The sequence below is a fragment of the Indicator indicator genome, chromosome 21 (assembly GCF_027791375.1).
Source record: "Indicator indicator isolate 239-I01 chromosome 21, UM_Iind_1.1, whole genome shotgun sequence".
In the NCBI taxonomy this organism is placed as follows: Eukaryota; Metazoa; Chordata; class Aves; order Piciformes; family Indicatoridae; genus Indicator; species Indicator indicator.
In genome coordinates, this window is record NC_072030.1 from 18,548,599 (window position 1) to 18,566,282 (window position 17,684).

At 60.1% G+C, this 17,684-nt stretch overlaps 3 protein-coding genes across 3 annotated transcripts; 1 reads left to right on the forward strand and 2 right to left on the reverse strand.

Moving 5' to 3' along the window:
- The first annotated feature begins 24 nt into the window (after nucleotides 1-24).
- Nucleotides 25-2,184, forward strand: MPEG1 (macrophage expressed 1). The gene has a single exon (XM_054390445.1). It carries the CDS (start codon nucleotides 25-27, stop codon nucleotides 2,182-2,184), a length of 2,160 nt encoding a protein of 719 aa, XP_054246420.1.
- A 2,543-nt stretch (nucleotides 2,185-4,727) lies between these two features.
- On the reverse strand, nucleotides 4,728-13,103 carry DTX4 (deltex E3 ubiquitin ligase 4). The gene is made up of 9 exons (XM_054390511.1): nucleotides 12,893-13,103; nucleotides 8,763-9,486; nucleotides 7,837-7,898; nucleotides 7,528-7,689; nucleotides 7,322-7,383; nucleotides 6,864-7,016; nucleotides 5,717-5,878; nucleotides 5,316-5,405; nucleotides 4,728-4,961 (listed from the first exon to the last, which is right to left on the reverse strand). The coding sequence occupies exons 1-9, from the start codon at nucleotides 13,101-13,103 to the stop codon at nucleotides 4,728-4,730; spliced, it is 1,860 nt and encodes a 619-aa protein (XP_054246486.1).
- A 3,431-nt stretch (nucleotides 13,104-16,534) lies between these two features.
- CNTF (ciliary neurotrophic factor) lies at nucleotides 16,535-17,422 on the reverse strand. The gene is made up of 2 exons (XM_054390446.1): nucleotides 17,309-17,422; nucleotides 16,535-17,008 (listed from the first exon to the last, which is right to left on the reverse strand). The coding sequence occupies exons 1-2, from the start codon at nucleotides 17,420-17,422 to the stop codon at nucleotides 16,535-16,537; spliced, it is 588 nt and encodes a 195-aa protein (XP_054246421.1).
- Nucleotides 17,423-17,684: the final 262 nt, after the last annotated feature.

Consider the following 17,684-nt stretch of genomic DNA (forward strand, 5'->3'; position numbering starts at 1 on the left):
TGAGGCCCCTGTGCCAGTTCAGCCATGGGCTGGGCACTGCAGGGGGTCCTACTGGTGTGGGTGTTGATGGTTTGGGTGAGGGGGGCTGAGCCTTCCCAGGAGCTGTCCTCTGCAGGGTTTCTGGACTGCAAGAAAGCCCTGAATCTCCCAAGCCTGGAAGTTCTGCCAGGTGGGGGCTGGGATAACCTCAGGAATTTGGATATGGGCAGAGTCATCAGCCTCAGCTACTCACAGTGCAAGACCACAGAAGATGGAGCTTACATCATCCCAGACGAGATCTTCACTATCCCTCTCAAGCAGAGCAACCTGGACATCAACTCTGAGATCATTGAGTCCTGGAAAGATTATCAAAGCATCACCTCTGCCTCCATCAACCTGGAGCTGTCCCTCTACTCCTTCATCAATGGCAAGTTCTCCTCCGACTTCCACCAAACCAAGACCCACCAGGTGAGAGACCAGGCGGTCACCACCCGGGCACAGGTCAGGAACTTGGTTTACACTGCCAAGATCAACCCCGGGGCAGCCCTGGACAAGGGCTTCAAGAAGCAGCTGCTGGCCATTGCCAGCCACCTGGAGAACAACCAGACACGGATGGCTGATTACCTGGCTGAGGTGCTGCTGCTGAACTACGGCACCCACACCATCACCTCCGTGGATGCTGGAGCCACCTTGGTGCAGGAGGATCAGGTCAAGGTGACCTTCCTGAAGGACAACTGGGCCACACGCAGTGCTGTCACTGCCTCGGCCAGCGTGGCCTTCCACAACATCATCAGTGTGACAGCCGAGGGGTCCCAGAGCGCCAGCTCTGCACTCACCAAGCAGTACCTGGAGAACCGCACCCACTCCCGGGTGGAGAGCATCGGGGGGCCCCTCTTTTACCCTGGCATCACCCTCAAGACTTGGCAGGAGGGGATCAGGAACCAGCTGGTGGCTCTCGACCGCTCGGGGCTGCCCCTGTACTTCTTCATCACCCCCAGCACCCTGCCAGAGCTGCCCACCCCCACGGTGAAGCGGCTGGCCAGGAGAGTGGAGATGGCTGCCCGCCGCTACTACACCTTCAACACCTCCCCAGGCTGCACCGACGCCACCTCACCCAACTTCAACTTCCATGCCAACACTGACGATGGCTCCTGCGAGGGCTCCATGGCCAACTTCACCTTCGGGGGAGTTTTTCAGGAGTGTGTGGGGCTGGCTGGCCCTGACACCAACATCCTGTGCCAGGACTTGGAGCAGAGGAACCCCCTGACTGGGGCTTTTTCCTGCCCCTCTAACTACACCCCAGTGCTGCTGGGCGTGCAGGAGCGGGAGGAAGGCCACAGCCATCTGGACTGCCACAACAAATGCATCCTGAGATGGTTCTGCCACTGTGAGTGCCAGGACGTCTTCCAGCTCTCCCGCGTGCAATTCAGTGCCTACTGGTGTGCCACAAGCAGGTCAGTGGCCCCGGGGTCGGGGTACCTCTTTGGGGGGCTCTTCAGCACTCACAGTGCCAACTATGTCACTGGTGCCCAGTCCTGCCCCTCAAGGTATTTCCCACTGAAGCTCTTTGATGAGCTCAAGGTGTGTGTGAGCCAAGATTATGAGGCAGGTGGACCCTATGCAGTGCCCTTTGGGGGCTTCTTCAGCTGCCAGGCGGGGAACCCCTTGGTGGAGAAGCACCAGGGCACCACCGAGAACCCCTATGCCAAGAGCTGTCCCCCGGGCTTCAGTCAGCACTTGGCACTCATCAGCGACAGCTGCCTGGTGCAGTACTGCGTCCAGGCTGGCATCTTCACAGTGGGCTCACTGCCACCTGCCCGCCTGCCACCCTTCACTCGACCCTCCCCCAGCCTGCCAGCCACTGACACTGTCCTGGTGAGCAGTGGGGATGGGGCCAGCACCTGGGTCAAGGATGGGCAGAGCCACACGTGGCGGCTTGCCCAGCCAGAAGAGATCCAGCACACGGCAGAGATGCTGAGGGGCCGGGGGCTGACAGGGGGCGAGGTGGCTGGGGTCACTGCAGCAGTCCTGGCAGGGCTGGCCACCATCCTGGCCACTGTCTGCTACAGCCGCCGGAGGCACAAGGCGAGAGGGTACTGCAGGATGGGTGAAGGGCACAGCCCAGCAGCTGCCCCCCCTGGGGACAGCACTGTGCTGAGTGTGGGAGAGGGCTATCAGCAGGAGACCGAGGGGCTGACGGCGTAAGTGTCTGCCCCCCGCTGCTTGCCAGGCAATGCCTTGTGCCTGAAACCCAGGCAGAGCCTCCTGCCCACCCTCCTTCCTGCAGGTAAAGCTGCATAGTGCACCAGCCCCCTGCCCTTCACCTCCTGAAGCTGCCCACAGCAGCCCCAGGCTGACCCCTCACAAGGTGCCAGCAAGATCCCTAAGCTCCAAAGCCCCTGGCAGGCTCCACGGCCCTTCAGGCATTCCTCTCCCTCTGCTCTTGAAGGCCAGCTCCCAGGGGCAACTTGGCATCAGTCCCCTCCATGGCTATCCCTCCACCAGCTCCTCCTGCACCTCCATGGCTACATCTCCATGGAGATGGGGCCCCAGGGAGAGGTGCTGCAGGGTTAGCCACCAGTTTGTGCTCAGTGCCCCTGGAAGTCGACCTGTGCCCATGTGCACCTACCAGGGCAGCCAGACACAGGCATGCAGAGCAGCACGGAGCAGCTTTATTTCAGCCAGCAGCTAACTGTGTAGGCAAGACAGCATTAAAAAAGAAACTGAATGTCATGAAGAGATTGTGTCATGTTGTAAGTCACCCTGGCACCCAGAAGTCACCCTTCCTCCCCCACGTGATGGGAAGGTTTTGCATAGCTCCAACCAGGGTTTTTTTTTTTTTCTGCAGTGAGGGAAACCCCAAGGCTTGGGGTGGGGGAGGAGAAATCACACTGCTGCACTTCCCCGGGCTGCAGAGCCACCCAGGGAGGGTTCTGTTCTCCTGGGGAAACAGGATTGCTCCTTTGAGGTAGAAAAGAACATCCCCTGCTAAGGGCAGCTGGAAACAGAGCAGTACAAAGGGGCAGTCAGGGGGATGAGAAGGCCTGGTCGTCCCCCCTCCCACTGTGCCACCTCACTCACCTGGGCACACGGACGACAGACAGAAGACAACAGAGAGGCCAGACCGTGCAGTGTCCCCTGCTATCTGCTTTATTGATGCCCTCTCCCCTCTGCAGAGTGCCTGCCTGGGGCTGACACACATTTCCCAGGCCAGGGAGAAGAAACAACATCAAGGACAACAGAACGATGCACATCAGGGTGCCCCCACCCCATCCCACGCTGCCATCCCCTGGGACACAGGGCAAGGTGAGCCCCCCCAGGAAAACCAGGAGGTGAACACAACAAAACAGGCTAGGAGACCCCAGGCTGCCCTGGGAGCAACGGTGCAGGGCTGGGGGCAGCCTGAGCAGTGCCCTCCACTTCGTTCTCCAACCCTGGGGGTCTCATGAGATTAGGGACATGAGCACCACCAGCCCCTACCAACAAGAGGAGTGCCCTAAAGGGCAGTCACAGTCAACAAAGCCATGTGGACCTCCACCACAGGTGACTCTGAGAAGCCCTATGAAGTCCCCAGGGGCTAGCAAGGGCTCCAAGATGCCATGCAACACCCATCCCCGCGTTACCCATGCTGCCCTCCCCACATCAACCACCCTGGCCCCAGCTCAAAACCACTGTGCCAACCCATGTCCAGCCAGATGCCCACCACCACCCCTCAAGGCCTCGCCAGGAACCTCTGGCGACAGCTAAGCCCCAGTGGGAAGGGGACTCACACTTGCACCTGGCCCCATGGGGACCCACTGGCGACAGCCCCACTGTGGGGCACTGACCCCTTTCCAGGGTGAGGGTCCCTGCAATAGGGGAGTGGTGCTTCCCCGACTCCCCACCAAGTGTCACAGGGCTCAGCCTCCAGGCTGGCCACAGCACTAAGCTCTCCCAGCCCCCAGCACCTCCCCAGCACCTATATACACAGACACACAACACAGCCCCAAAAGGTGGGGCATAGAAAGAGTCACATGGGGACACCCCCTTAAGAAGTTCAAGGAACCAACTACAGGAGGGTGGCAAACAAGCCAGGAAACGTCTGCCCCTGCCCCTGCTTCCTGCCACCCAGCAGCCCCTCCCCAGGACAGCCTGGGGGTGCAGCCCAGGCAAGGGGACCCTGCAGGGCACAGCTCAGACACAGCCAAGAGGAGATGGGGGCATGGGGCTGTGGGGGCCAGATGAGGCAGACCTGGGCCCCCCAACCTCCATGGACACAGGAGAGCAACAAGGAGGTACGAGACAGGACAAATGAATGAGGAGAAAGTGGAGGGACAAGGCAGAGCAAGGGGGACTCCTGTGATCCCACTCCTACCTGAGGCCAGGACCCACGCCCAGGTGGGTGTCAGGGGCATGAAGCCAGACTGGGATGGTCCCATGCATGAGGAAGGAGGACATTCTGGCACCCCTCAAGCCCTCACCATGGTGGCAGTGAGGATAGGACACTAGGCAGAGGGTACAGCCAGGCCAGCATAGAACACTGTGGCTCCCTCCTTGCAAGAGTGAAGGGGGACGACCTGTGGGACCTGCTCCCATGTTCCTGGCCAGCCTGGAGATGCTCCCACTGGGCAGGTGCCACCAGGACTGGGGGGCTCTAGGTGCCCCCTGCAAAGCCTCCAGGTGAGTTTCTCCAGCAGCTTTATCTGAGGGAGGTGGGGACAGCAGAAGAGGGGCACAGGCAGCCCTTCCTTTGCCACCCTGCTGCCATCTCAGTCCTTCTCCTGTGCCAGGCTCTCCTCTGTGATGCCCTGGGCTGCAAGCTCAGCGAGGACATTGTCCAGATAGTTGATGTCAGGGTAGCCATGGCCGGTGAGGTTGGATCCGAACTCTGTTTTGTGGTGGATCTCGTTCCAGATCACTGTGTCCGACTCGCCTGTGGTGCTGGAGGTCCCAATGGCAAAGATCAAACGTCGGTCCCAGGCTACCAGCAGCAACTTCAGTACCTGTGGAAGGGAGAGGTGGGGCAGGCAGCAAGGGGAAGCACTCCCTCCTGATCATCCTGGCACAATCTAGCAACAGGGACAATGCACAGCAAAGCTCTCCAGGCAGCTCCAGATCCCAGCTATTGGGTCCTACTCCAAGCAAATGAGCAGGACCAGGCTGCAGAGCTCCCCCAGCACCTGGAAATGCCACTGGGCTCCTGCACAGCACACTGGATGGCCACGAGGAAGACCTCCACCCAGGTGTGCATGCATAAGCCCAACCTGCTTTTTGCAGTGCTCCAAATAGCTGCTGACTCCCTCTCCCCCTCAAGACACCCTTGAGCATGCCCTGGCCAGCTCCAGGTGAGCCCTCACCTTTCTGCCCTTCTCGCTGTCTGGCAGGTAGCAGTGCCGGGGAAAGCCGCGGGCAGTGAAGCTCTTCCCAGGGTTTGGATGCTCTGGTCCCTGCAGTGCGTGGAGTGGGACAAAACCCTGTTGGAACTCAGCAGGATGCTCTGGGCACAGTGTAACCCCCCACCCTCAGTGGGTGGCCCTAAACACCAGCAAGCAGGCAGGGCCAATGCTTTCATGCAGCTGTACCCCAGACTTTGCACACCTTTATGGGTGTGCAGCTCCAGAGACATCACTGAACCCACAACCCCAAGTCCAGGCATGAGCTGCAGCACGACCCAGAGGATGCAGCAGTGACAAGGGCCACCAGCCCCCAGAAGGGACAACCACCCATGTACCCCCCTGAGCATAGGGCTGGGCCACACCTGCACCCCTGGGGGGATGTTGTAGATGATGCGAATGGTTTTGCACTCGGAGTGGCCAGGCAGGGCATGAGGGATGATGTGATACTCCATCTTCCCCGGGGGCTGTGTCCCTGTCTTCACACCATAGATGGTTTTACAGGTGGGACACTGCAGGCTTCCATCCTGTGAGCAGGGAAAGAGGGGAACATAATGAAACCAGCACCCTCCAACCTGGGCACTTCAGCCCTGAGCAGCACTGACACTGTGGCCATCCTGGAGACAGTCACCTCAAAACCGCTCAGGAAGCAGGGGGGAGGGCTGGAAGAATCTGCTACAGTGACACAACTTTCACCAAAAATCCAAAGCCTGCACTTCTCCTCTTGTTTTATAGTCTACGATCACAGAGTCACAGAATGCCAGGGGCTGGAAGGGACCTTGAAACATCATCCAGTCCAACCCCCCTGCTAGAGCAGGATCACCTAGAGCAGATCATGAACACATCCAGGTGGGTCTTGAATATCTCCACAGAGGGAGACTCCACAGAGGGAGACTCCACAACCCCCCTGGGCAGCCTGTTCCAGTGTTCTGTCACCCTCACAGTGAAAACATTTTTCCTCATGTTCCCATGGAACTTCCTATGCTTCAACTTCCACCATTGCCCCTTGTGCTGTCACTGGGCATATGATGCTGTAGCCCTAGGATTCTGTAGTCCTTACTACTTTCCCTACCTCTGTTCTAGGACTTGGTGCTATCAAAAACCCCCCAATAATGTGAAATGTGTTTTTCTGTGCAAGCTGAGCACAAAGGCCATTTGCAGGAGGCTCAGGAAAGTCCACCTACGGCTGGAAAAGCACTGCCCAGCACCAGATGTGAGGCTCTGCTCAAACATGAAGGGATCAAAGTCCACTGCCACTAACCCCGGGAAGGAATGCAAGGAGGTTAAACCGGGCACAGCAGGAGGGATAAAACACACCCACGCAGCCCTGGCTTCTGCCTTCCTGGTCCCAGGCACTTGCTGCTGATAAAAACTAAAACTCTTGTCAGAGTGGGGAGGTCACAGCCCTCTGGGGCAGCAGGACTCAAGCACTGTCCCACTAAGGGCAGGTAGAGCTCAGCAGAGGTCACTGAGCCGGGGGTTCATGCATCCCCTGGGGCTGCAGCCTTGCACCTTGTTGCCGTTGTTGTACATGGCGACCAAGCAGTGGAGGTGGAAGATGTGCCCACACTTCACCAGCTTCCCCACCAGGTCAGGCTTGACAGCTGGCTGGGGTCCCTTGTAGCCAGAGGGTGCAGAGAGGCGCTCCATGCAGATGGTGCAGTCCTGCACAGAAGAGGAGGAGAGGGTTCAGCTGGATGGATGCAGTCAGAGCCTTGCCGAGAACACAGGACTGAGGAGCTGCCCTGCTCCTGTCCAGGAACCAGCACACACCCCTGGCACGGTGCCACCACCCTGGGCCATCACAAGGGCCACACACAGCCCTCTTTCAAGGGGGCAGGCACAGGGCAGAACCATGAAAGGCTGCAGGAGCCTCCTGCACAGCACCAGGGTACCACCCACGTCCCCAGTCACTCCTCCCAAAGCAAAGCACCCCAGAGACCCCTCTGCACGACCCCCACTCGTCTCACCTCATCCAGAGGGTGCCGCACCTTCTGCAGGTATTTCTTCAGTACCTCCTCTGGGGTCTTACCTGTGGGATGCCAAGAGTCAGAGGGGCTGGAGGGCAGCACAGGGGAAAGCCTCTGCTGGCGGTGGCAGGAGGGGGCAGGGGGACAGAGGACCAGGTAGGGATGGTGGCACAGGAGCTGGGGTCAGCTGGCAAAGTGCCTCTCACCCTTCTTGGCCTGTTTCTTTGTGGTCTTGCGGCAGGTGTGGGAGATGCCAGGGATGGACTGGATTTCACTTTTGCTGACGGGTGGGGGGTGCAGCACCAGCTTGGGGGGCCGGGTCAGGCAGACAGGCAGTCCAGCCGCACTCATCAGGATCCCTGTGATCCCTGGTGAAGGGGGTTGAAACTGCACTGAGGATCCAGCATCACCCCAAACAACAGATGCCTCCCCACAAACCACCCCACTGGGGCTGGCTTGCCCCCTGGGAAGGACAACACAGAGCACTGGGTGCCCTGCTGCAGCCTCCTCCTCACCTGCCAGTGCTGGGTTGACCGGGCTGGAGCCAGTGAGGTTCTTCACGGGGACAGTGGGGACCCTGTGAGGAGCCAGGAGAGACCATGTCAGGGCCATGGGCAGGCACCCAGGTCTCCACAGCCCCCAGGAGCCAGCGAGGGCCAGACAATAGTTGCCTGAGCAACTGCATGAGCCCTGGCTGGAAACAGAGAATGCACCGAGAGGGCGACTGTGCCCACCCTGCTCCACCGCCGCCTTGTCTCTCACTCTTTACAAACTCCGCCTGCATCTCCATTCACAGCCCCTTTGTGTCACTGCTCCCCAGGACAGGCTCTTGTGGGTTTTTCCCCCTCTTTTCTCCTATGGCCACGCCGCTGTCACAGCTCTTTCCCCTTCCTCCCCTTGAAGCTCTCTTCCATGGGAAAGTTTTCCTGCGGGTCAGGAGCGGAGGGAAGGGGGAGGATGCAGAGGGAGAGGAAAGGGGCCAAGCTGCGACAGAAGGCTGACGGCAGAGCCAGACAAAGGGGAGAAACAGACTCATTAAATGCCCACCCCCTTGGAAAAAAAGAAGTGTCTTCAGAGTGCGGAGGTCTGGAGGGACCCCTTCTCGTGGGGCTTGAATGCCTTTTCTTTGGGCCTTTCGCATTCCCCCACCCATCCCCTGCCACCAAAAGAAAGGGCAGCCTGAGCCTCCTCATTGAGATGCAGGAGCCACACCATCCCTGCTCCAGTCTCCAGGCACCCATGAGGAAGGGGCCCAGCAGAGCCCTCCAGCTGCAGGACTGACAAAGCCATCTCCCACCAGGCTCAGGGGTGATGGCACCTCTGCAGCAGGCAGCCCCATGGCACTGTGGCTTCCCTGCACCCTGGCAAAAGGGAAAAACAAAACCACACTACCCCTGTTCTCCCCATAACTACCCTCTTGCTCACACATGGCAGGACTCACCCAGAAGCAATAAGCACCCGGGACTGGGCAATGGCCAGGCGCTGGAGGTGGCTGCGGTTCAGGGTGCCCAGGGCAGGACGGGAAACCTTGGCAGCACCCACACCAGGAGGGCTGGCGGTGGAGCTGGCCAGGCTCAGGGCAGGAGTGCTGGCTGCCTGCCGCTGGCCTCCTTGGGCTGCCAGCGGCTTCAGCGAGCCACGCACCGTGGCCATGCCATCAGGTGCCTTGGTCCCTGGGGCCGGTGCCGGAGCTTTAGGAGCGGTGGGTGGCGCAGGGGGTGCTTTACGGGGCTGTAGGGTGGCAGTGCTGGGGCCAGCGGCTGACACAGTGGCTTTGACGCTCATGACCAGGAGACACTGGGGACAGGCACAGGCGGGCACTGGGGGAGCCGCCGCCGCCCCGGGGCTGGCCGGCCAGGACTGTGACTTGGGCAGGGTGCCCGAGACCAGGGGATAGACCATGTCGAGGCGGCGGCGGATGCGGCGCTGGCGCTGGGTCTGGCGGTTGATCTGGCCCATGGTGGCAAAGTCAATGACGTAGCAGAAGCCGATGGTGCTCAGGTCCACCCAGGGGTGCTGCTTCTCGTAGGCACGCTGGATGGTGATGCCCACGTCCATGTCGTAGGGTGTCCAGGAGCCGCTGTCGTTCTCCCACTCCCACACCACTCCCTTGCCCGGCGCTGACGAGGGGTCATAGTAGCTGCGCCGGACGGGGCGGATGGTGCCTGAGGGAGGGTAAGAGGTGACATCAGACCCTGGTGCTGGCACCCACCTGATCCACCTGCAAGCAGGGACTGAAACTGCCCCCAGCCTGCCCCGCTAGTGCCATTCAGCACGGGGACAGGATGGCTTTTCAGCTCAGCTGTGCTTTGGCTTCCTCAGGCTGCTGCTGGTGTAGCAGAGGCCTGGGAGCCCCTTGGGGCTTATGTGCCTGGCATTGGGGTCACCCCCAGTGTGAGGGAAGGGCAGATTTCATCCCCATCAGTGGGTGGCTGCCCTCCCAGCCCCAGTGTACAGTCACTTAGCACTGACGGTGAAACACAGAACCACAAACTTAGCTACTCCAGTCTGCTCTCAGGGTCCTTCCACAGGAGCTTGATAAAACCAGACAGGTAAACACCAGGAGTGCTGCAGCACCTGCCACAGCCCTGTCCCCCTCTCAGCTCTAGACCAGAAAATAAAAGATCGATGGAGCAGCTGTAAGTCCCATGGTGGTGACATATCAGGCACCCAGATGTGCAGAGGTGGAAGTCTTGTGCCAGCTCCACTGTCTGTGGCTGCCAAATTGGCCCGAAAAATCAGCCCACAGCACAAGGAAAACCCCTGCAAGGCTAAGCAAAGGATTTCAAGTGGGTCAGCTCCTGCTCCCTGTCAGAGAGCATTAGGAGTAGGATGGGAGCACAAAGCACGAAGGTTTTGTAGTCTGCATCCTTATTTTTGCTGGGCAGTTCCTTTCCCACCACTCGCAGTCCACTGGGACACAGTGGAAACACAGACACAAAGTTTGGAAGCTCCTACAATGAAGCAAAAGCTTTCCTCTTCAGGACAATTCAGAGCACAGCAGGGCAGGCTAAGTATGGCCAGGCTCAGCCCTGGGGTCCCATCCTAAACATGCTACCAGCACCTCGAGCTGCTTAGTTAACAGGTGAGATGAGCTCACAACATCACTGACCCCACGCTCTGCTACAACAGCCTGTGCTGGCAGGAGGAACAGCAAACCCAAAGGGGAGAAATGAGAAGTCTGCTCCTTTGGCTTTTCACCACATCTGGGTAAAGCCTGCAAGAAGGTCAGTCCCATTTCACCCCCCTCTCTCTGCTGGGAACAGCCACCACCGTTAGCCCCCACACAGGACCACTCCCCATGAAGAAGTGGGCAAAAAGGAAAAGCTGTTTATTAGTGCTAATGGAAGCTGCACCTTGAGCACCCTGCTATGGATCAGGGGAGCAGCTGCACACCAGGTACCCTGCTATGGATCAGGGGTGCAGCTGCACACCAGGCACCCTGCTATGGATCAGGGGAGCAGCTGCACACCAGGCACCCTGCTATGGATCAGGGGAGCAGCTGCACACCAGGTACCCTGCTATGGATCAGGGGTGCAGCTGCACATCCAGTACTCTGCTATGGATCAGGGGTGCAGCTGCACCCCAGGCAAGCCAAGCCCAGCCAGTCCTTCACAGGGACATCCAGGGGAGCAAAGCTGTTGGCAGTGGCAGCACGAAGCGGGGCTGGAGGGGCGCAGGGCAGTGATTTATCCTAATCCGGCGCGGGGCGGGGAGGGCAGCGGCAGCATGCGGCATCTGGCAGCCCCTGAGCAGCGGTGTGGGAATGCCGAACGTCCCCCCAGCCCGGCACAGCCAGCCGGCCTCCCATTCAGCACGGGAAGAAAAGGGACAATAGCTATTCAGGGCCTGCCAGGGTCACGACCCTCCCAAATCAGAGCTTTTAATGACCCAAAATACCAACATCCCCAGCAACCCAGGGACAGACAGAACAATTCCCCTTTCAGGCCTCCTCCCTTGGTGACAATAGCCCTCAGAGGCTGGCCCCCAGCCTCACGGCAGAGGTCCCTTGGCCCCCATAGCCCTCTGCAGGAGAGGGTCACTACCAGCCCCTAGGGCTGCTGGGGGAAGGACAAAGAAGGGTGTCCAGCGTCTCACTACATCAAATACCTTCACGGAGGTGTCAGCAGAGGCACAAGTCCCCTGCGCCAACCTCTTCCCCATGGGTGCCTGTGTCCCACATCCCAGATACCTCCAGGGCTGTATGTGTCCCACCACACTGACAATCCCTCCACATCCTCACTGCCCTTGTCCGCCCCATGCCTGCCTGTTGCCTACCCGCCCACAAATGCCCCCCTTTTCCTGTCCAAGCCACCACCCTTGGGACTCCCCCACTTACCACTGCCTTCCCTGAGCATCCCCCCACCTGCTTGTGCCTCCAACCCTGGTCACCCTCATGGGCTACCATGACTCAGAGTGAGATTTGGCCCCCAAGTACCACACAGCACCAGGCCTTTGGGGTTGAGGACGGCTCAGAGAGCTCAGGGAAGGGTTTGCAGGGGACAGGTGCTACACAGGAAGGGAATCCCAGCTAGGAGAAGAAGAGAACATAGTGTGCAATAGGGCACAAGGAGGCTGGGCAGCATGACCCCCCAGAGGAGCCAAGAACATGTGGGCAGGGCTGAGCAGCATGGGATACAGCAAGCACGTAGGGACCAGGTGAGGTGGCATAATGTAAGCTGGCTACAGGCAATCCCAGACTGCAAGGGTTTAGGCAGCAGCATGGGACTGGGCAGCGAGAAGCAGAGCTGTGAGACTGCAGGGCACGCAGAGCAGGATGGTGCGAGGCAAGGCCAGGTGCAATCTGGAGCCAGGCAATGCACCTGTGACCAGGCAGTGCAACCTGGGACCAGGGAGCACAACACAGAGCAGTGCCCAGCAGCACAGCAGAATACAGCCAGCAACACCACAGCAGATCAGGCAGTGCAATGCAGCATGGGACCCAGCAGCACAGCATTGTGCAACACCGTGCAATGCAATTCCAGGTCAGGCAGCACTGTGCAATACCAGATCTGGTTGCAAAGCACTGCACGATGCAACTCTATGCCAACCAGTGAAATGCAGTAAGGGACCTGGATGCACAGAAGACCCAGATCAGTCGTGTCAGGCACCTGACCGGGCAAGGCAGCACGGGGCCTGGCACCCTGACCCTGTGCTGAGGGACCGGGCCAGGGCAGCTCCGGACGGGACCCGCGGGCACAGGGCGGTGCTGCGAACTGCAGAGCTAGGAGCACCAAAGGGGGCGAGACCAGGAGGGGCTGGGCAGCACTGGAAGGCACGACAAGGCGCAAAGCAACTCTAGGGCAGGCAGCACTGTGCAGCGCCAGGCCGGGGAGCCGCAGGCAGCGGGGACCGGGCAGCGCTTCGCGGCGCCGGCCACCGCAAGGCCAACCAGCGGAGCCAGGGCAAGGTGCAAACCGGAGCGGGTCCCGACAATGCAGGGCAGCGCAGAGCAACGCAATCGCAGGCCGGGCAAAGCTGGCGCAAGGCCCAGCAGCGCCGGGCTGGACAGGGCAATGCGCGCCCGGACGGCGAGCGGCTGCCCAACGGCTGTCCCCTGGGCGGACTCACCGGTGTCCTGGCGGAACTGGTGCATGGACTGCAGGTCGATGATGTACGGCGCCAGGCGGCTGTCGGCCTGGCCCAGCACCACGCTGCCCCCCGCCCGCGGTCCGGCGCGGGCCACCGCCTCGATGTGGTGGCTGACGGCAGGGCTGTATGGCCGCCACCGCCCGTGCTCGTTCAGCCATTCCCACACCACCACGGCCGAGGCCAGCAACATGGCTCCGCCGCCCCGGGCCGCCGCTGTCCCCGGCTCCGGCTCGCCGCTGCAGCCCGCCCCGTCGGCACTCGCATGCTCGGCGCCGCGCCGGGCTCTGCCTGCCCCCGCCCCGGGGCCGGCCGCCGAGCGGTGCGGAGCGAGGCCGCCCCTCAGCGCCAGGCGGACCGCAGCGCCGGGCGGCCCCGCCCCTGACGTCACAGCGCCCGGCCGCGGCCCGGAGGCATCGAGCGTCCCGCCGCGGGTCCGGGAGGGGCAGGCGGCGCGGCAGGGACCAACCGCTCCGGCCAGGGGCGGGGCGAGGCGCGGCCCTGTGCGCCCCGCGAACCCCGCACCACAGGCCAGAGCACGCAGTACGCTCTGAGCCTCAACCGTGCAGCCCGAGGACTCCGCGGGTGCTCCCAACACCCCCACGATCTCGGGGTTCCTCTGGCCTCACCCTACACCCATGGGACCCCTTCCAGTGCCCTCTGTACTCCTACCCCTGCACTCCAAGGACCCCACTAGTGCCCTCCACACTCCCACCCCTGAGACCCCAAGGTCCCTGTTGTTCCACAACCTTAACTAAGACTGTAGCCTCACTGCTGGAAGAAGACCCTAGCTTGGTGGCCCCAAGCCCACCAGCAACAGGAACCAAGGTGTTGTACACCCAACCCAAGGCAGGACCTCGAAGACAGCCCCTACTTTATGTGCTGTGGCAGAGAAACATGATCTGAGAACTCTGACTATCTCCTTCCTTGTACTGCAGCACCTGTGGGGAGCAGCCTCATGAACTACCCCCAGTCCATGGTCCACAATATATTAGCCATGGGGGTAGGACTGTCCTCCCTCAGGCTCTTTGCTTCTGCCTCCAAAATCAGCAGCTTCAGTCACCTCTAGCCACCCAGCTCAACTTACCTTCATCCTGGGATAATTCATATCCGAAGAGCCTCCTATCAGCAAGGGAGCTTGGTTGTCAGGTGCCCCTGCTCTCACCAAATCAGTTACCAGTGACTCCCTTCATGGTTGCACAGCTGAAGCATAGTACTGAAACCCAGCAGGCTCAGAGGGCACGAGCTCTCTGCTGCACAGAAGGGGCTTGTCAGGGAAGAAAGCTTGGGCCTTGGAGTCTCTTGCTCAGCCAGCCAGACCAGGGGGGTTTGGAGGAGGGTTTGCTTTTGTATGTTTCTGGTCACAGTGGCCATTTCAAAGCATTTGTGAGTGCTTTGCAAACACTTTTTTGCTGCTGGTGAAGTAGCAAGGATGGAATAAGGCTGGTTATAGAAGTGGTGAATTGCACTGCGGAGGACAGCCTAGGGAAGCTGCAGCACCATACTGATCCACCTTCAATACCCTGCTTTGACTCCCAGGGTGTGATTGTAGCAGGCAGAGCTCAGCTCACAGCAGCACCTGACCTGGAAGGGTTGAGTTGCATGGATCTGTGCCAGGGCTGGGGCTGGCTCCTCGGAAGTGGCCTCACACCCAGGCCACTGCAATGGGAAAAAAAATGGGTCTGGTCCTGCCTGCTTGGGGGACAAGGTTCAGGGACATCCATGCAGCGTTTGAGAGGGACACACCTGCCTTTGGGCAATGAGGGGCAGCGGGCAGGCGAGGATGCCAGCACCTGGCCACTGCTGAGCACAGAGATGCAAAGGGAGAAAAGTTAAGATGCCTTCAAGTGCACAAAGCAGGCAAGACTGGGAAACAGAAATACTTGTGGGGAAAGGGACTTACTTTGACTAATCCTGAGAAACAGAAAAGCCTGAAGTTGTTAATCCCAAATGCAGGGAAGCAGAAACATTACAAATAATCCACCCTGAGCTGCAAAGCTGCGGTCAGGCACTAAGGTGCTCATTCTTCCCCTTGGGTGTCACCAACAAAACAGGCACCACTAAACCACCCTTGGCCAGACTGCATGGGGCCCTTCTTGCCTTGATGTGGACAATGGAGAGGGCAGGATGGGTTACGGTAGGGGCTCTGTGCCTCAGCGTCACCCTTTGTCCTCCCACAGTGCCTGGGGCCCCCATGCCCATGCAGACAGCACTGCTGCTGGGGTGGGCACTGTGCCCAGTGTCACCACCACCCACCACAACAAAGACGCTTTGTATGGGGCCAGCCAGGCATGGCCCCAGCCTCCTCCCCACCTCGTGCCCCTGGCGTCCCTCTACATTGCCTTCCCTCTCACAGGCCAGAGAGGAAGGCAGGGCCACGCCAGGATGATGCACAACCCCACTCACTCCCCTCCACCACCTCCTCTTCCTTCATCCCCAGCTCCATCTTCCTGACAGCCTCCCAGCAGGTACCACCAGCCCCGAACCTCCCGCCCCACCAGGACAGAACCTTCTCTGCTCAGGCTCTCTGGTGAAGTTGAGCCCCATTGTCCCACCTCTCCCAAGAAATCACGTCACCCCATTAGATCTCCCAGCCCTTTTATTCACTCTGCAGCCAGCAGCCATCACATCCATTCAGCAAGAAAACCACAGCCTGGGCAGCTGCAAAATGTCACAGCATTCCCCTTCAAAGGGTAAGCATAGGTATGGTTGGGGCTACTTAATCCTCTGTGCCATTTCCAGTCCCCACATAACCCCTGGCAGCACAAACCTTGCAGAGAGTCTTCTGAATCACAGCCTTCCATTAAAAGATCTCCATTATTTTGTCTGAGTGGTTAAGAAATCCCCTCCTTATCATACTCCCACACCCCCTCTCCCCAAAAAAAAAGCCCCCAAGCAGTTAGAGCAGAAATTCAATGTGCAGAAAATGTGAGCCAGGAGGGAGAAAGGAGTCCATGTGAACATGGCCAAGTCTTGCATCTTACACCTAGGGGGCAGGTCCCCAGCTTTCTTCCACTGGCAGTATTTGTCTGTCCTTTTGCTCCTGCCTTGCCTTTGCAAGAGCCCCAAGGCAGCTTCTCCCTGCCAGTGGCAGCATCTGGCCATAGCAGGCCAGATAGCAACTGGATTTCAAAGGAAGCCCACTGAGGACCACAGCCTCTTGGCCCTGGGATAAGGACCAAAACTGCTTCCCAAGGGATAATTCTGACCCTGCAGCAGGCAGAGTCCAAGCCACCCCTGAGGCTCACCCCACCTGGGTACCCCAGCTTGCTCCAGGGCAGAACGGTTCATAGGCTCACAGGATGTTAGGGGTTGGAAGGGACCTTCAAAGATCTACCAGTCCAACCCCCCTGCCAGAGTAGGACCATAGAATCCAGATCAGGTCACACAGGAACACATCCAATGAGTCTTGAGAGTCTCCAGAGACTAAGGCCCACACCTCAGTTTCTCCCCAGAGAGTGGTACCAAAAGCATGGGGGGGCCCAGGGGTTAATGACTTGGTCTCTCCCATCCACACCCCACCCCGAACAACCTTCTGTGCTGTCAGCAGCCCTCTGCAAAGGTTGCAAGGAGCCCCCTGCTATGCCCCAGCAGGACCCAAGCCCTCCCAACACATACCCAGCTTCAAGGGCTCTCATCTGGGCTGGGCGCCGAGCTGCTGCCCAGGCTGGGCTTGGCAAGCTGCCGCAGGTCCCGCGCAGACCTGACTGCCCACTGGGCCAGCTCCCGCAGCACCCCCAGGCCCCGCAGCTTCCTCTCAAACAGGCCCAGCTGGGAGGGGGGTGCTGGCACAGCCACCTCCTCACTGGGGGTCCCACGGCTCTCCAGCTGCAGCAGCTCCTCAAGGTGGTAAGTGAAGGCTGAGACCTGGAGCAGGACAGCCGCCAGTGCCCGGCCCAGGGCAGTGTCAGCCTCACCCAGCTGCTCCTGCTGCTCCTCCAGCATCTGTGCCAGCAGTACCTGGAAGGCTCTGTATGCTGCCAGGTTCTCCAGCAGCCGCTGGGTCCCAGTCTGCTCATCCCAGCGCTCCACCGCTGCCACCGGCACGCCCTCCACTGCAGCCACGCTGGCTGAGGCATCCAGGCCCTGCCATTCCACCTGCAGGGCACATAGCAGCTGAGAATCAGTGGTGGAGAGACATGGGGTCCCTCCAGGGGTCAGCTCCTGCACTGGCCAGGAGGCACTCAGGGCAGTGTCAGGCGAGATGCCTAAGGTTTGCCCAAGAAGCAAAGCCTCAGTGCCAGCAGGAATTCATTTCCCATTTCTACTGGGGGCCAGCCCTCTCATGCCCCAGCAGAGCCACATCCCCCAGTGACTGCAGGCCTCCCCAGCAAATGCAGTCCCCCCCAGCAGTGCTCCCCATCCCACCAGCAGGCAGAGAGGGCACAGCCAACTCACATAAGTGTCCAGGAGGTCCATGACATCCAAGCGCATCTTCCCGGCCAGGCGAATGCCTCGGCTGCAGAGGTCGCGCCGCCGGAGGCCAGCAGAGGGGCTGTCTGCTGCCGCCATGGCCTGGGCAGCCGTCACGGGCACCACGCTCAGGGCACGGTGCCTGCCCAGCCCAGAGAGGACAATCCTTTGCTGAGCTGGTGCATTCCAGCCGAGAGCTCCGCTCACGCATACGCTGGCCTGGCGCTACCCTCCTTCTGCGCCCGGGGGCTGGCACGATGCTGCCAGGTCTCGCCTCTGGGATCAACAGCAACAGATTATTGCCCTAATACCCACATTACTCCTCCAAGAGCTTGCCCATGATGGTCTTGCCTGGTGGCAG